We start from the raw sequence: 15,738 nt of genomic DNA, 5'->3' as shown, positions 1-15,738 counted from the left end.
GAATCGTGACAAAACATTTAAAAAAACACCTCAAAGTAAAGAAAGAAAGTCATAAAAGAAGCTTAATGAAGGGGAACAACAGTCATGGCGTCCTCCACTTGTTAGGGCAACCCACTTCCCACGTTCATAGGGTTCTTGACAGTCCAGACTTGATTAGTCAGGACCCGATTAGCCTTCACGACTTTTTGTCTGAAGACAACCACTCGCTAAGAGGCTGCGCGGGGTGAATCTAATTAGATGGTCTCATTCCCATACATGTCTTCTAATTTACAGCTCGAGTCTATTGTCCTCCTCTGGAAACAAAAACAGACCAGTGTGTGACTCATAATCCCCTTAATTATCTTGACCTTGTTTAAGTATCTGATGAGGCCATTCATGAGGAGAGGCCACCTCCATGGGAATGATTAGTCACTGGAGCAAAATGGTTAAAAGCCTTCAATATTAAGTGTTTGCGCTGTTTAAAAAAAAAAAAAAAATAGAACAGGAAAATTGAAATCAGTCTGAAGCTGTAATGGTTTTTTTTTTTGGTTTTTTTTAAATGATGTGAGAATTTCCAAACATCCAAAGAAATCACGAGTGAAAGTCAAGTGAACCGCGAGTCACGGTTGGTGGTGACAGCACACAAGAGCAGAGGGGAGAAAAAAAGGGAACCGTTATCTTCTGATTTGAATGAGAAAACCTGGGTCTGTCACAGTGTTTACTCCTCTGTGTAGTCCAAAAAGAAGCATACATACATAAAAAAAAAAAACCCGATAACACAAAACGACCATGTTATCTACAACGGCCATTGTGTTACTGGTCCTTTTTTTCTTGTGCAGTATTGTTCTTCCTTTTCCAAATTTTTCGTTAAACTCCCAAGTGGCGCTTGCACTTATCCCTTCCGTCTTCCCCGACTGAACTTGTTTGCTTCGCCTCTCCCTCCATTAAACCGTCCTCCTTACACCTGCTCAGATAACCACTCCTCTGTCTCTAGGCTCCATCCTCCTCTCTGCCCTCTCCACCCTTCCATTACTCATCCCGGTCTTTATCTTTAGAATACTTATAGGCTCTACAGCTCCCTCACGTAAACCCATTCCACTTCCTCTTCTTTCGTCTTTTGCATAAAGCCAATGCCTTAGTAAAGGAAACAACATCGTTTTAAGGGAAGACAAGTGTACATTGTTCGTGGCAACCGAAGCTGGCATATCACAATTAACAAATCAAACTTCCCCTTTTAAAGCAGGTGTGTTGGAAGTAGAGAAGAAACTGGAGCAAAAGACAAAGTCGGAGAAGGTGTCTGCCTGTCTTTCATTTGTTACACACGAGACAGCAAACAGAGAGATCGTCAAAGCAACATTAAAAGCAAATTATTGAAGGGTGTCTGGCAAAAATGGAAAGGTTTGTAAGGTCAAAGAAAGTCTGTAGATCATGAGCATGTTTTGGACTCACCTTGACATCAGAGAAATACATCTTGAGCATGTTAGAGCTTGGGTAGCGGGTATAGAAAAACATGAGCTTGGCCTTCTTCAGATGATTTGGGGAGAGACCTTCTTGGATCTGAAAACAGCTGGTATTAAGGAAAACGACAGTAGTTTGAGGGGGGAGAACATCAAAAATAAACTTCTACATCAAGCAAACACAGACATTGCCACAAACTAGAACTTGGTAATAAATGGCAGTAATTTTGGCAAGAAATAATCATTTGGATGGTGGGTAACCAAATTTCCTTTTAGGCATGAGTGCGGGGTTACTGCAGAGGGGGGTTGAGGAGGCTGAAGACAGTGCACCAAAGCAGAACCATTTGCTTGCAATTAGCATCGTGCGTATCAGGTGTGAGAGCGTCACGGTAAATAAAAAGCTGGCCAGCACTACAGCTCTTGCTTTTACATAAGGAGGCTCATTTCACAGTCAAAGCGAGCAAACGCCTTTGCCTACACCCTGTGCTAACCTCCGCCCCCCCCTAAAAAAAGGAAGAAGAAAAAAGGAGACATTTGCATATCACAGACAAAGACAGCAGTTAACGCCAGTGACGGGCAAGAAGGCCTAATGGCTTGGCGACAGCACATGCCAAGCCTGAATATGACTGTCTGATGTTGGCTTCATATCAGTGACAAAACAAGGTCTAGGAGATAGTCCTGAACACCGGCACAAAAACCCAGCTCGTGCTCACAGAGACTATATTCAAATACACGTCAGATTCCCTCGTCTTCCTAATGGATCGCCTGGATTGAGCAGCAGCGAGCGGATGGAGATGGGTTGGTGGGGGCACCTTGAGGGATAGCATGGTTCCAGCCTTCAATTACATCCCCCTCCTCCACCCCCTTGCTCCACCCCTGCCCCCCAGCTCCTCTGATGCTGCCAAACCCTTGGAGGAGCAAAAGAAGGAGGAGGAGAAGGAGAAGAGGGGCTCTGAGGCTTTGGACTCAGCCAGTGATGGGGAGAATGAAACACATCTGCGCCACCGAACGGCCCAAGCCATTTCCATGGTGAATTAACGGCCGTATAATGCAACTGATAATATCAATCTGGAGGATAAGACATTGAAAAGGGAACAGGGGATGGGGGGCGGGGGAACGTGTTAAAACCCCGGGCTGTTTCAACAAGGGTTTTCATCAGCGAGGCAGGGATTTATATCACACAGGAGATACAGCTCTAAGTTTTCCCGAAGACTGTTTACACTTGAGCGGACAGGATACATTGCTCGACATAATTTATGATGAACCGGGGTGACTGCGGCCGTTAAAATCAGTCAAGTGTCCAGATGTAGCTGTAACTATAGAGCGGGAAGAAGGCATCAGCTGCTCGATTGGATTGCCCTTGGCCTCGGGGTTACACGGCAAAGCCAGCAAATGCTGAACCACGCTGGGTTGGCTCCTTAAAGACCCTGTCTACTTTGTGTGATTCAGTAAGAGAGAGAGAGAGAGGGGAGAGTCAGTTGTATACGCAGCGAGGGTCTTGTGGGGGAAACCCTGGCAGGCTGGTGTTACTCTGACAGGCCTGGCCAAAAGAGCAGCACTTCACTTTCCACACCACACCATCTGCTCCGAGTGGAGGGGATACAATGGGATCTTCAGACAGAGCGAGCGAGAGGGAGAGGCAGAAGGAAAAGAGATCTCTGTTGCAATAAGGCAAGGTGGGATTTGTTTGAAGCCACGCTTTTACACTTAGATTAATTTGTTTTTGCTTTTTCAATTAGTATACGGGTCGCTTCATCCCCCCCCCCCCCCCCCCCCCCCACCCCCTCTCTCTACGTCCTTATCGCCGAAATTAAAATTTGTTCTAAGACAAAGATGTTAAGGTCTCACCTCTCCGGTTATATCACCATACCACCTCCACTGAGCCACCAATTAAGAAGCTTCATATTTCCTAATGAGACATTTCTATTTCCAATTCACTCACAGCTTGCAAATGTAATTGTGATTGGACTTAGGGGTGGTGTGCAAGGCTATTATTTTGTCATGATGGTGCACTCACACCAGCTGGCCCACTGTTCGCCTGCCACATCTGACAAGACATCATCATTCTCACAACACTTCCCCAAAGCCCAAAGTCATGAGAGGAAAATAGCTGCTCTACTTCCTAATTCCAGGTGTAAGGACAAGAAAATTTGGAGTCGGACTGTGAACAAATGAGGAAATTGATAGCAGCCATCTGCTCCACAATACTGCCGAGACCTGGTGAACTTGAACACACCTCGCAAAATGTCTGACAAGCTGTCCCTGACTTCTGAGGCTTAGGGAAAAAAAAACACACTAATGGAAGCTGCTATAAAAACAGATGCAAATTCAAACAAACAAATTCATACATGTCACGCTAATTAAAATAAAGAATGCGCAAAACTATATCTCGTAAATGGCCAACTTTGCTTCGAAACCTGTGGATTGAGAAATAAAATATGAAAAAAATAAAAACAAGCACATGTCAAACACATGTGGACATGTTCTTTCGATTCTTTTCCATTTAAGAGTACGTCTGTTAATGCCCTGAATTTATAAATGCTACAATGAAAGCCACAGCATCTGGCATACGTGGTTTGATTGTTCTCTACTTTCTCTCAGTCTCTGTATGTCTCTCTCTTTTCATCCCTCCATCGGGAGCCCGTAGAAGCAAAGGATTATGGATCTCTGGAAAGCGTTCACCCTTGGGTCAGAAGACAAGACAAGGCGAGGTAATGAAAGATAAACAGCTCGCTGCAAACACCTGTTAACGTCCGCTTCAAAGAAAAGACAGAAAGGAGGGAGGAGGGGGGTGTGGGGGGTTGCAGGGAGGGAAAACAAAAAAAGAAGTATTTGGCTGCCAAGCAACAGCCGAAGGGCCCCCCGGGCTGTTGACAGATCTTTATGAAATGAAAAAAAGAGAGAAGAAACGACAATGATTGTGGGCTTTTTACAACAGCGATGGATGATAAGAGGAACACAAGAGAAAACACAAGCAATCATAAATATACATCTTTCCCGAATCCTCGGGCAAACCTTTTGTGACACGCACACACAAAAAGACACGCACACACGCATCCATGCACACAGACACACAAAAGGCTCTGCACTCAGGTGTGCACAAACGAGGGAACCAAAGTGTTAAGTGTACATATTCACTCGCTAATAATATCGACAACAGGTACAAAGCGGTAGGATTAATTAGTTAAGCACATAATGAATGTTAATGATACGAAGACAAAAAAAGGTAGTGTGACGCCAATCAAACTTTTATGAGGGTTAAGGGGTGTTGAATACTTAGGGACTAAGGAGGTACACAGGAAACGGAGAAGGCACTGAATGTTTAAGCTATTAGTCCCGTGTCCCCAGGGGATTCAATTTGAGCCTCCCATAGGGGATAGCCTCTTTATCCACAGGGCATGATTGGGGCACACAGGGGTTAAACTATAAGGCAGGCTATATAAGACTATTGTGTGCCAAGTTCCAGGAAGCTATTCCCCTCCTTGCTCTTCCAGGCCATTTTTATAAAGAGAATTGGGGTGGTTAATGTCGTGGGGGGCCTAATCTTTTGCGAGTAAGCGATATGTGACAAGAAGGCTTTTAAAGCACTTAGGTTTGAAGATGGAAGAAAAAGCTGTAGGGTGCTGTGAGAAGGAAGAGGTATGAGTGTAAAAATAAATACAACAATGCAGTACAATGGAGAGGAGAACAGCAGTGGGAGGAAAAGTGATTCATCAACAATTTCTCAGTTTCTTAGGCTAGTTTCAAACATACTCAAAAAGATTTGATTTTTAACTCTTTGTGGCTCAGATGCAGTGTTTCGAACCTGTATCTATGGGGAATTACCACCAGAAATCTGATTTTTTTCCCCCCCCTGGCTTACAGAGGCATGAGATAGTCTGATGCCTCTGTAAGTTGGGACCACACAATGTTAAAACATTTATTTATTTGGCCTTTCAAGCGTCAAACGCAGCTGAGACCGATAACACGCGCACACTCACACGCACACCACCCTGATTTGTTAAAGGATACATTGCTGCCTGAGTAGGGTGAGATGTCAGCCATGTCCTGGAGATCACTGCACTCAGACTTGATGAGGGACAGGGAGAGCCCCTCGGCTGTGCTGCCGGGGTGTGCTGGAGAACAAGAGCGATGGTGGTGCCCCAGGTGATGACCTGACGACATCTTGGTCCTCAAGCTGGTGCTTTCCCTGGACAGGTCCATGGAGTCTGGTGAATTACGGTCCTTGCCTGTATAACTACCTGGGGGTGCGCCAAGAGGACTCTGGAAAGGGTAGCCCATGAGAGGCAGTGGAAAGGGGTGTCTAAATGATGGGGGGCTGAAGCCCATGGAGGCAGAGAGTGAGGAGGGGTGAAGGGCGGGGTGGTGGTTTCCACCGTGGGCACCCACAGCTGAGGCCTGGTGGTGGTGCTCACTGGGTGTTTTCCTCACTACTAAGGGCAGTGCCTCAGTTTGGTCATTGGTTGCGCCGGGGATCCCGGGCATGCTGGTAAAGGAGTCGAGCGGATTGGGAATGATGACATCGCCAAAGCACTGCAGCCTCTGGTTGGCGGTGTGAAAGTTGGGGTTGTCTCCATTGACAGCAGTAGGAAATCTTTCAGGAGGTATGGAAAGTGTAGGAAAGGCTTGCTGAGGTGTAGGGCGTGGAGGCTTTGCAAACACCTTAACCACTGTGTCCACCACCTGGGTCATGGCAGAATTGAGTTCCTGCTTCAGCGTTTCTGCCAGCTGTTTGCCTTCAGCATGCATCGAGGAACCCGGACCTCCGTGTCCTTTGTTCCTGCTAAGCCCTTCTCTTCTTGGCTTCTCTCCGTCAGCCAGCAGGGCTTGCTCCTGAAGCAATGCCCTCGCCCTGTCTATGAAATGGCCCGGATCCAGGTCAGACATCTCATTGTCTGAGCGCAAGTCATCTCCACCCCGATCGTCACCTCCGTTATCAGACCTGGCTGGGCTGTCCTCTGACATGTTTCCTATGTCATTGTGGAGGTCGTTGTGTTCTGAGTCATCAGTTGAGTCGTATATCTGAAAGAACTTCTCCTGCAGCTGCCGTAGTTGCTTCTGCATGTCCTCCAGCTGCAGTTTGAGCTGCCGTCGCTCTTCCTGCTTCTGTTCCTTTCTCTGGCATACCAGCTGGGTGAAGCTCTGCTGTTGCTGCTGTGGCAAACGCTGTTTACGCTTGTTCTCTCGGCTACTGCTGCACACCTCGCCTCCCCGTGGGCTGCTGGGGGCCTGCTGTTGAGACTGAGGAGGTGGGCAGTCCAGCTCCATGTCCCGTTCTCCATCCATATCATGGTCACGCTCATGACGGGTAGCAGCAGGTACTACCACGCTGGGGGAATGGCTCATGCCACGGATAATGTTCTCTACGCGAGCTCTCTTGGCACGCAGGTGTTCATCATTGAGACGTTCTATGTCAAAGGTGGCCAGGCCAGGAGGACGGCCAAATGGTGACAAACACTCTTGTGGGGTGCTGTCCTGGGAGGAGTTACTGCAGGCATCCTCTTGGGGAGCATCAGAACTTGCATTAGAGAGCCCTGATCCAGGGAAGCCAGAGTCCCCTCTATCACCCCGGTCCCCTCTTTCTCCCCTCTCGGGCCCTCCTCCATTTTTGGCGATGTTATTCTTGAGAAGCTGAGAGATAATGGTGGTGCCAGGGAAGGGCATCATGGTGTCCTCGTATGAGTTGGCCCTCTTCAGTAGCTTTCGGAGTACATTGGACTTGGACTCACTGTCACTAGCTGACACAACGCCAGGCCCACCATGTGGCTGCACAACGGAGCACTCCATGGAGTCGGTGTCTGATCCGTGGTGAGAATGAGAGCTCAAAGAGTTCATGGCACTAAAAATGGCTGCTTTGGCGCGGGCAATGTTATCAGTGGTGGCTGTGGTGACTGCTGCTGTGGAGGAGGATGTGCTGCCCACGGTCCGCTTAACACCAATGTCCACACGTCTTCGCTTGGTCTGTCTGTTCAGGAGGGAGTCGCTGTCATGGTCCGGCATCACGGGCTGCTGCTATTGGGCCATATCCCACACACCCAGTCCTCTAGGATCAAAGCCTCTGAGTACCTGGAGGGGGAAAAAAATCACAGCTGCATGACTCACCAAAGTGAAAAATATTTTCAGAATCTAACTCCCTCACTTCGGCCTGTCCTTAAGCAAGAACCAAAGCTGTACCAAAAAAAAAAAAAAAAGAAAGAAAGAAAAAAGCTTAAACATTTTTTCATATACTGAAAAAGTCAGAATCCGTTAACCTCTAGAGAATTGGAGTAGCCGATTCGATGGGTCTAACCTAAAGATATTTTTCTCAAAGCAGCAGGGAGTACCTCGTCTTAGTTTCTGCAAGTGATGAACGTTAAACATTCATGATTACATTTAGGTAGTAAGGACACAGGGCTAAAGGGAGACGGGGTCAGAATTAGGCCTTGGCTCGACATTCCAGGGCAAAGTCCTACATTTTATCCTGTCCCATGTTACATGCTGCGCGACACTGAACCAATTCCCACGGAACACAAAGCTGCATAAAATTATGATAATTACTTAAGTACTTGTCCTCATTTCCATGATTGTGCAGTGAGAGCCAAACGTAGGAGCTCACAAAATCAAATAAAAAGAAACAGGGTTAAGATCATCAAAAAACAAAAAAACATGCAGGAGGATGCCGTACACATTCTACATATCACTGCACACACTTTACTGAAGCCTAAAACGCTGTCGGTCAATTCAACAAGAAATTTCAAAATATTTAAAACCACGTTTAGTCTTTGCGCAATTGTAAAAGTCCTGCATTCACATTAATCAATATGGCCATCATATCGTACTCAATGGGAAAAGTGACACAAAAAAGAAACACAAAATAGGCCTATTGATTATGGTGCCAGCATGAGCTCACTTCTGTGTTTTTTGTTTGTCTTTTCATCTGGCAAGGGCAGTTAATTCTGCTCAAATGAATAGGTCACGCGGGTCAACTCTGGCAAGGAGCAACTTAAAGCGCTCTTACAAAAAACCCTAATGCCCTTCTGAAAGCAAAACGTTTTGTCAGTACAGGGCTGCATCAATAATGCTATGTAAGCAGCGGTGGCAGTGCCTCAGTCAGAGCCATATCAGATGCAGCCTATCTCAAATGTTATTGTCAGAAACAATTTAATATTTCTGTAAAAAAAATTACATATTTTGAGGTGAGTAATTTGTGAATTGTTTCAGTGTTTTCTTAGGATAAAAGTGTAGGTGGACATTTTTATTTTTATTTTTAAACAAGACAGTTTTTGTCAGGACTCGCAATGGCTCAGTCAGAAAATGATAAAATCTAATGAATTTAAGGTAACTTAATTTTTTATAGTGTGCAAACATAAAAAATATTGATTTGGCTCACATGGAAATGCAGCTGCAGTCATGTCACATGGCGGATTCAGATCTATGTTTATAATTTAACATTCAAAGGCATTCATTTCGAAGGCTCTCTTTGAAGTGCAAGTGAAAGCAAACAGCAGGAGAAATTTCTCTCTTTTGATTCAGGAATACTTTTTCCTCAGCTACAACTAAAAGAAATGTATCATCTTTACATTGTCAGTGCATGTGAAAAGACTTTTTAAAAGACTTCTGTCTTGCCACTAAGGCCCACACTTTCACACTGCATGCACACACACACACACACACACACACACACACACACACACACACACACACACACACACACACACACACACACACACACAACATCGCTGTTGGCTTTGTTGCAAACTGTGCAGTGTGGTGCACATGTTGCACATGGTATTTGATGTAATTCAGGGAGGAAAAATTACATTTTGTAGCAGATAAAACTGTGAAAGTACAGACTTACTGGATGCACACTGGGTTAAACTGTGACACCAGTATTCTAAAATAAAACATTTGATAAATGCCTTTGGCTCAGGTCGTGATAGCCATATCCAGGCATACAGACAAGACCTGATACATCCACACGAGTAAAAAAAAAAAAAGAAAGAATGAAAGACGAAAAAAAGCACTTCACTGTCTCGGGAAACTTGCTTGAAATAGTCACCAGCACCTGTCTTTGCCGAACACGCACCTGTCCCCTATTGCCCATGCGCACTCTCACACTCTCCCGTTCTCTCTCTTAAAGAAAAAAAAACTTGCAACAATTTTAAGCATCTGTCATACTCGCATACAGAAATTCACTCAAACTTAAAGGATACACCTTAATTAAAAACTCATAAACAATACACGCATAAAAGGACCATTTAAACCTCTCACGGAAAAAAAGGAAAATGCAAAAAGTTTTTTTTAAAGGAGCAAAGTTCAAGTTTTAAACTCAATTAAAAATAATTCTTTAAGGTTTGAACTAAAAGTCCGGCAACATTTCTTCAAGTGAGACTGAAATCTGTTGGTTTGGATATCTGTTTAGTTGCCAGCGAACAGACTTGGATATCAAAAGAGTTGCGCACACAATCGAAACACTGCGCTTTATCACATCTGTCCTTGAGAGCTACCGCACAAGATAGAAACCCCATTTACCAACCGGGAGGGCTGAGTACCTCGGTAGTTTACTGTGCAAGACTCTTTGTTTGACTTATCAATTAAAAAAAAACCCCGTAATGAGTCGAAATAAGACTTAGCCAATGGGACAAAGACAATATGAGGTCATAGCAAATTCACAGTTTACAATAAGCGCGGAGGAGAGCCAAACACATGAAGCCTAAAAAAACAAAAAACAAAACCCAAAACAAAACCAAAAAACCAACCAAAAACAGCCCTTGTTAGAAATCACGATTCCTTTCGCACAAAAACTCGCTTCCCAAACTTACTTTTTTAAAGTTGGGAAATCAACTTGATCTCTGTGCTTTGATGAGGAAGGCTGGGCTACCGCTCGCAAATCATCCTCGAGACAAACACGGGCTGCTCGCGCAACTCTCACCACAGATCAAGATGAGGGTACGAAACAGAGCAAATAATGTCGTATCGAAATGATTAGCAGTTGATTACCATAATAAATTTCCCCGTTAACGATGTTTGATTTGTTTATTTTTTCCGCCCACCGTGCGCAGGCGAGGCAGAACGAGAACAAGAGAGGGAGGTATCCGAGGACAAGGTTACTTACCCTTTTGATGAAGAGGGGGACAACCTGAACTCCTGCGGGGGGGAAAAATGAGAATACGCGCAGGGCACCGAGGATTGTTGTATGCTGGAATATAACAGTGTCTCAGAGAATGAAGAGCTGGAATAAAGTCGGCGACGCGAGCGAAAAGAACAAAATAGGAGAAAAATATAGAAGATGAAAAGAGCTCTTGCGCGTCGGTCTCTCCCTCTATCCTGTGCTGTGTGAAAGAGTGAGAGACATAGAGAGTATGCTAGAGAGAGAGAGGGAGAGAGAGCGCGAGACCGCGTGTATGTGTGTCTCCGAGGCGCACTGGATGCAGAGGACTGGATGCTGGAGCGCTCCTCCGCCACTAAGATCCACTTTAAGACACGGCTGAAGGAAACAGGAAGACGTGCGCGTCATGAGCGGCGTGATGTAACGGTCGCAACCTACCAATAAGAAGCGTCCGTCGGGTCCGGAGAACAACTCGCTGAACTTGACCAGAGAATGGGACTTGAGCATGCTACCAAAGAGAGAGAGAGAGGAGGAGAGAGAGAAAAAAAGGAAATAGCAGTCTTACTAATGTTTCTTCACAAATCACCGACGACGCGAGTAAGAATCGTTACACACTTTGACATGACACTTCTTAAGCAGCGGGGAAAATCACAACACACAGACACACACATACACATGGCTATGTTATTTATTTTCATGGTTATTCTTTAAAAAAAAAAAAAAAGAAAGTTTCTGTAATAAACGGTTTAAGTGCTGCGTAGTCCCAGGAAATGTGGAATAAAGTGTCAGTAGCTTCAGCCAAGAATTTTGAATGTTTTTGAAATAATAATTGTTGGGAATATGAATCAAATAAATTGATTCATTTCGAAACGGATTAAAAATCATATTAAAGTTATTGTTAACAGTAAACGTTGTACCGTTTTTACGCAAATGTCTCCAGACATCTTTCAGCCTTCGTTTTATTTGTTTGCAATAAATTTCAAATTAAAGGTCTCTTTTGGAATCCATTTTTTTTTAACCCTTCTGTTATTTCAAGTTTCGATCATACTCGATTAGGCATTCTTTCAAACCCAGCCATCTTTAATGATTGGAATATAATAATATTAACTGTGTAATTTGATCCTTGTATGTCAGAGGAAACTATGCACGGCGTATTTTTTTTAGATCAGTCATGGGTATATACCGCATATACTTTTTTGTTTTATTTTTATCTTTCCGGCAAAAACACTGCCACACGTTTAGACCGTGCATTCTCGTGGGGGACAAACAAGTTGGGGGTCACTTGAGTATTGGGGGATAAAAATGGCATGTAGAGATATTTTACGCACGCGGGTTTCTCATTGGTTGCACCCAAGTCTGATTAATGGACGAGTAAAGCAAAGCAGCACATCACGCTTACAGCTCTGCTTTTGAATTCAGATTATCCAGAGAAGCCACTGTCTGAAGAAAACTAAACATCACTTTTGTAAAAAGCTCAATTAAGAGCCGAATATCGTCACGAAGCTTCTGTCAGCTTGCTGTCACTAAAATATCCCCCCTAAAGATGAATTCTAACCTGGTGGTAAAACGAAGAAGAATAAAGAAAAAGAATTTACCTGTATGTTTGCAAACCAAATGATTTTCAACATATTATTAGTTTTTCCACCCACCTGTAACACAACCTTGCGCACAGTGACACCTGATCCTTTCCACGAGGCTTCTGATTTATGAAATGATGACGGCTGCTCGCTCTCAGTCCTCCTGCTTTCTTACAAACTGGATGCTTCATCATAACACAGCCGCTTTTGCGCGCGGCTAAACAAATGTTTTAACCTTCGACATTTACAACAGGTGATATTCACAATTTTTTCTTAATATTACGAACATTTTACTGGGGCTGGATTTAATGTTTAGGATGGAGAGAATTATTTTATTCGATTGTTTTTGAGGGTACATGGCACATTCATCTATACTGCTGATCTTACGTTCCAGGTTGGCAAATAATAGTTTTCAGAAGAAAATTATTATTATAATTAAAATTATTATTATTATAGTAACGTAAAAACTTGATTTTTCTTTTTTTTTCTTTCTCAAATTATATTTAACAAATGTTTTTAAAACGGTTTAAAAAGTTCTTGCACAATTGCTCATGAAATCAGCTATTTTTATTCCATGCTTCTCGCTTCGGATCCATTTTGTTGCACGTTTTTCTTTTTTCTTTTTTCTTTTTCTTTTTCCTTCTTTCTTCTTTCTTTTTTCTTTTTTTTTTTTTATCCTACTGAACAAACAGGATCCTAAAGTACTTAACGAGAAATCTTATTTTCCATATGCCCCTCTGTCAGGCGCCAAAAAGGAAAAGGCGAGTCTCTTTTCCATGTCGCAAGCAAGTGTTTTTTAGGACGAACGAATTGCAACGAAGTCAGCAAAGTTTGGTGTCTGGAGTGGCTTTTCCAAAGCAGGTGTCCCGGCCCCCCTCCTGCTCCCTAACTGGCCTGTGGCTGATTTGGCCTCGGCTCCCCTGGGTGCCGTCGGTGCGCACACAGGCTGGAAAAACAGGCCGGGACATTAAAGAAAGCGTGTTTGGAAAAGGAAGACTCGGATGAGGTGTAGAGGAAACGTGTGGTTTAACACTGGCTGCTCTTATCGCGGCCCATTCCAGGTGGATCAACCCGTGGATTTGTTTCAAACTCCCTCTCTCCTCCCCACCACCACCACCTCTTTTGGATCGAGTGCGACACACCTCGATGCCCAAGACTGATAATACGCTCTGACATTGCGCACTGATGGCCGAATTTACTGACATATTTATTAGAGCTGTGCCCAAATGCAGAAGGAGGGAGGCTACAAAAACAATATTTCTCCCAGAGGTGTTATAAAGCCACATTTTTATCTCGTGCTGAGTGGTAATAAGTGCACGCACTCGGCGCATGGTATGTCGAAGTGGAGAGGAGCCAGTGGATTTTTCCTTAGTATGAATTTTGATCAATGTCGCCATTATTATTATTATTATCACTGTTATTATTATTATTATTATTATTATTATTATTATCTATTATTATTATTAAGCCGGTGGAGATTTCATGAATTTAAGTTTCCTGAATTAATGAAAGAATGAATATTATTTGGCAGAAGAAGAAATCTCTTGAGCAGCAGTTATAAAATGACCTTAATCAGATAATGACTTGATGAGCTCCTACAACAGCTCATTTCTTTTCAGAGAGACAGTTTTTGGAGAAATGAGAGAGCGACACAGAGAGAGAGAGAGAGAGGGGGGGGGGGGGGGGGGGGGAGAGAGAGAGAGAGAGATTTGCGAAATCATAAGCAGGGCGAGATGGTAGCGCTAAAAGCTGTTTTGTTCCGGAGAGGTCTCCGGGTCCCTGAATAAAAAGGTTTAGGAGACAGGACAGAGGAGAGGAGAGGAGGATTTCGGGATTCGAGTGTAATAAGTGAGTAGGAGTCTGAAGTCCTTGTTGGGCCTCATGTCCAGGACTTAATGTATTCAGCTTTCACGGCGGAGATGAGGATGCAGGAGGAAAATGTGCACTTGTTTTTGTGGTCAAGGTAAAATGGAATCTGAAATATAAGAAAGCTCCATAAGGCCCCAGCGCTGTAGTAAAATAACAGCAATTTACACATGTTTATTAATGATATTACTCCTTGGCTACCGGGTTGTGATAACTGGCACAGTGTGTTTACCCCCCCCACTCCGCAACCACTACCACCCTCCGTGACCCACATCTCTCTTTCTAGGCTACAAGTAGTGGCGATTATGGAGGCGTGTGCTTGTGCGCGTGCGTGCAAGAGGTGGCGGGGGTTGGGGTCATCCTCTATCGCCTGTTTTATGGCAGTTCACACGCACGCACACAAAACACACACTATCTTAAATTCAAATATGCTTTATTTGCATGAATGGGTATTGGCCATAGCTGCAGAAGCAAATGTATGACACAACATAAAGAGAAGCTAACAGGGAAATATGAGATGCATGTGCAAACCAAACACGGAGCAATGATAAACAGTGACACACACACACACACACACACACACACACACACACACACACACACACAGCCATGCACACGAAGACTGCACATGTAAAAATATTTCCATGTATATATATATATGTTTATTCTGACATTCGGGATAAGGTCTGGGGGATAAAACACACCTTTCTACAGATTAACCCAGTTTCCAACAGTTAGATATGAACCTGTTCGCTCAAACATCTCATGGATCTTGTCAGGCCTGCCTGAAAATAATAGCCAATTAAAAGAATGCTGCTCAGTGAGGCTGACGGGAATATGGCTGCAGTCGAACTCATTAAAATCACAGATGCCGCATATTCCGAACATCGTACATCTGCTTTGGACGCGTAAAATCTGACTATAGCTTTACGTTAACGTGTCGCTCTGATTTCTGTTAAGTCTGAGTAAATAATTTCTTGGAAGAATCTTTTTCTTTTTTTTTTAAATCATTGGCTATGACGGGAGCTGGGCTAAAGTCAACAGGAACGAAGGGCGCACTCACACATATCAGCACACACACCCACACACACACATACAGAGGGGCACACACACAGCGCCTTGGAGGTGCTTGGGCGAACAGACATGCTGGGAAATCGCCTGGAACTGTATTAAGCCTGACGTCCTTAAAACAAACAATGGCACCATGAAATAAGGGCTTATGCGCTCAAAGTCAAAGAGCCCCTTTAGCAACTCTCTCTGTTTATCTCTCCCTCTGTCTGACACACACACAAGCTCTCTCTCTCGCGCGCGCACGCACTCACCATTTCTTGGGGGGTTACACACTCAGGCTCGCAGCTCCATCGGGAGGGGACCAACTTTGCTCCTATGAACTCTCACCTGTCAACATGGAGCAGAGGACTTTACTTGGTAAACATGAAAGGACTTTAGCTGTTTACTTCTGGCGGTGACTTAGCCTGATTTATCCCACTGCAAAGCCACGGTCACAGCTAGTTATGCGAGTGCTTTTCAAGGCGAGGTTAAATCCACACCGATCCCCGTTCAATAATGGGACGATTTGAATGCGTAGCTGCATTTTCAGCGACTTCAGTTATTTCCACTGGTCACCTGTCTGTGCTAGTCCAAGCTGATTTGACTGGATTAAAGTGACACATCCAGGTAAACGTTTGGTGTGGCTTAAGATGCCATCGCCCCATATAAGTTATGATTACACTAAAAATCTCGTCATTTTTCGAATTTAAATACAACTCTT

At 44.1% G+C, this 15,738-nt stretch overlaps 1 protein-coding gene across 6 annotated transcripts in view; it reads right to left on the bottom strand.

The window, feature by feature from the left end:
• The window catches only part of LOC147312567 (prospero homeobox protein 1-like), a 35,662-nt gene extending 20,146 nt beyond the window's left edge, over positions 1–15,516 (bottom strand). Inside the window, exons 1-4 of one of the 6 annotated variants that reach the window (XM_086264050.1) lie at positions 12,174–13,563; positions 10,963–11,032; positions 5,448–7,502; positions 1,429–1,536 (exon numbers count right to left, since the gene is read on the bottom strand). In XM_086264050.1, coding sequence (XP_086120176.1) covers positions 1,429–1,536; positions 5,448–7,436 — 2,097 coding nt within the window. In that variant the 5' untranslated portion in view covers positions 7,437–7,502; positions 10,963–11,032; positions 12,174–13,563. Of the gene's footprint in view, positions 1–1,428; positions 1,537–5,447; positions 7,503–10,237; positions 10,359–10,415; positions 10,446–10,530; positions 12,146–12,173; positions 13,564–15,289 lie in introns of those variants that run through there. The other 5 variants (XM_086264048.1, XM_086264052.1, XM_086264049.1 and 2 more) reach the window with 5 other exon arrangements.
• Between the last annotated feature and the right edge of the window lie 222 nt (positions 15,517–15,738).

Source organism: Aulonocara sp. 'chitande type north' Nkhata Bay, linkage group LG15 (assembly GCF_057382095.1).
Source record: "Aulonocara sp. 'chitande type north' Nkhata Bay isolate Kocher_YH1m ecotype deep benthic linkage group LG15, A_spYH_male_GT1.1, whole genome shotgun sequence".
Classification (NCBI taxonomy): Eukaryota; Metazoa; Chordata; class Actinopteri; order Cichliformes; family Cichlidae; genus Aulonocara; species Aulonocara sp. 'chitande type north' Nkhata Bay.
The sequence above is the reverse complement of the archived record's forward strand: the minus strand, read 5'-3'. Positions and strand labels throughout refer to the sequence as shown.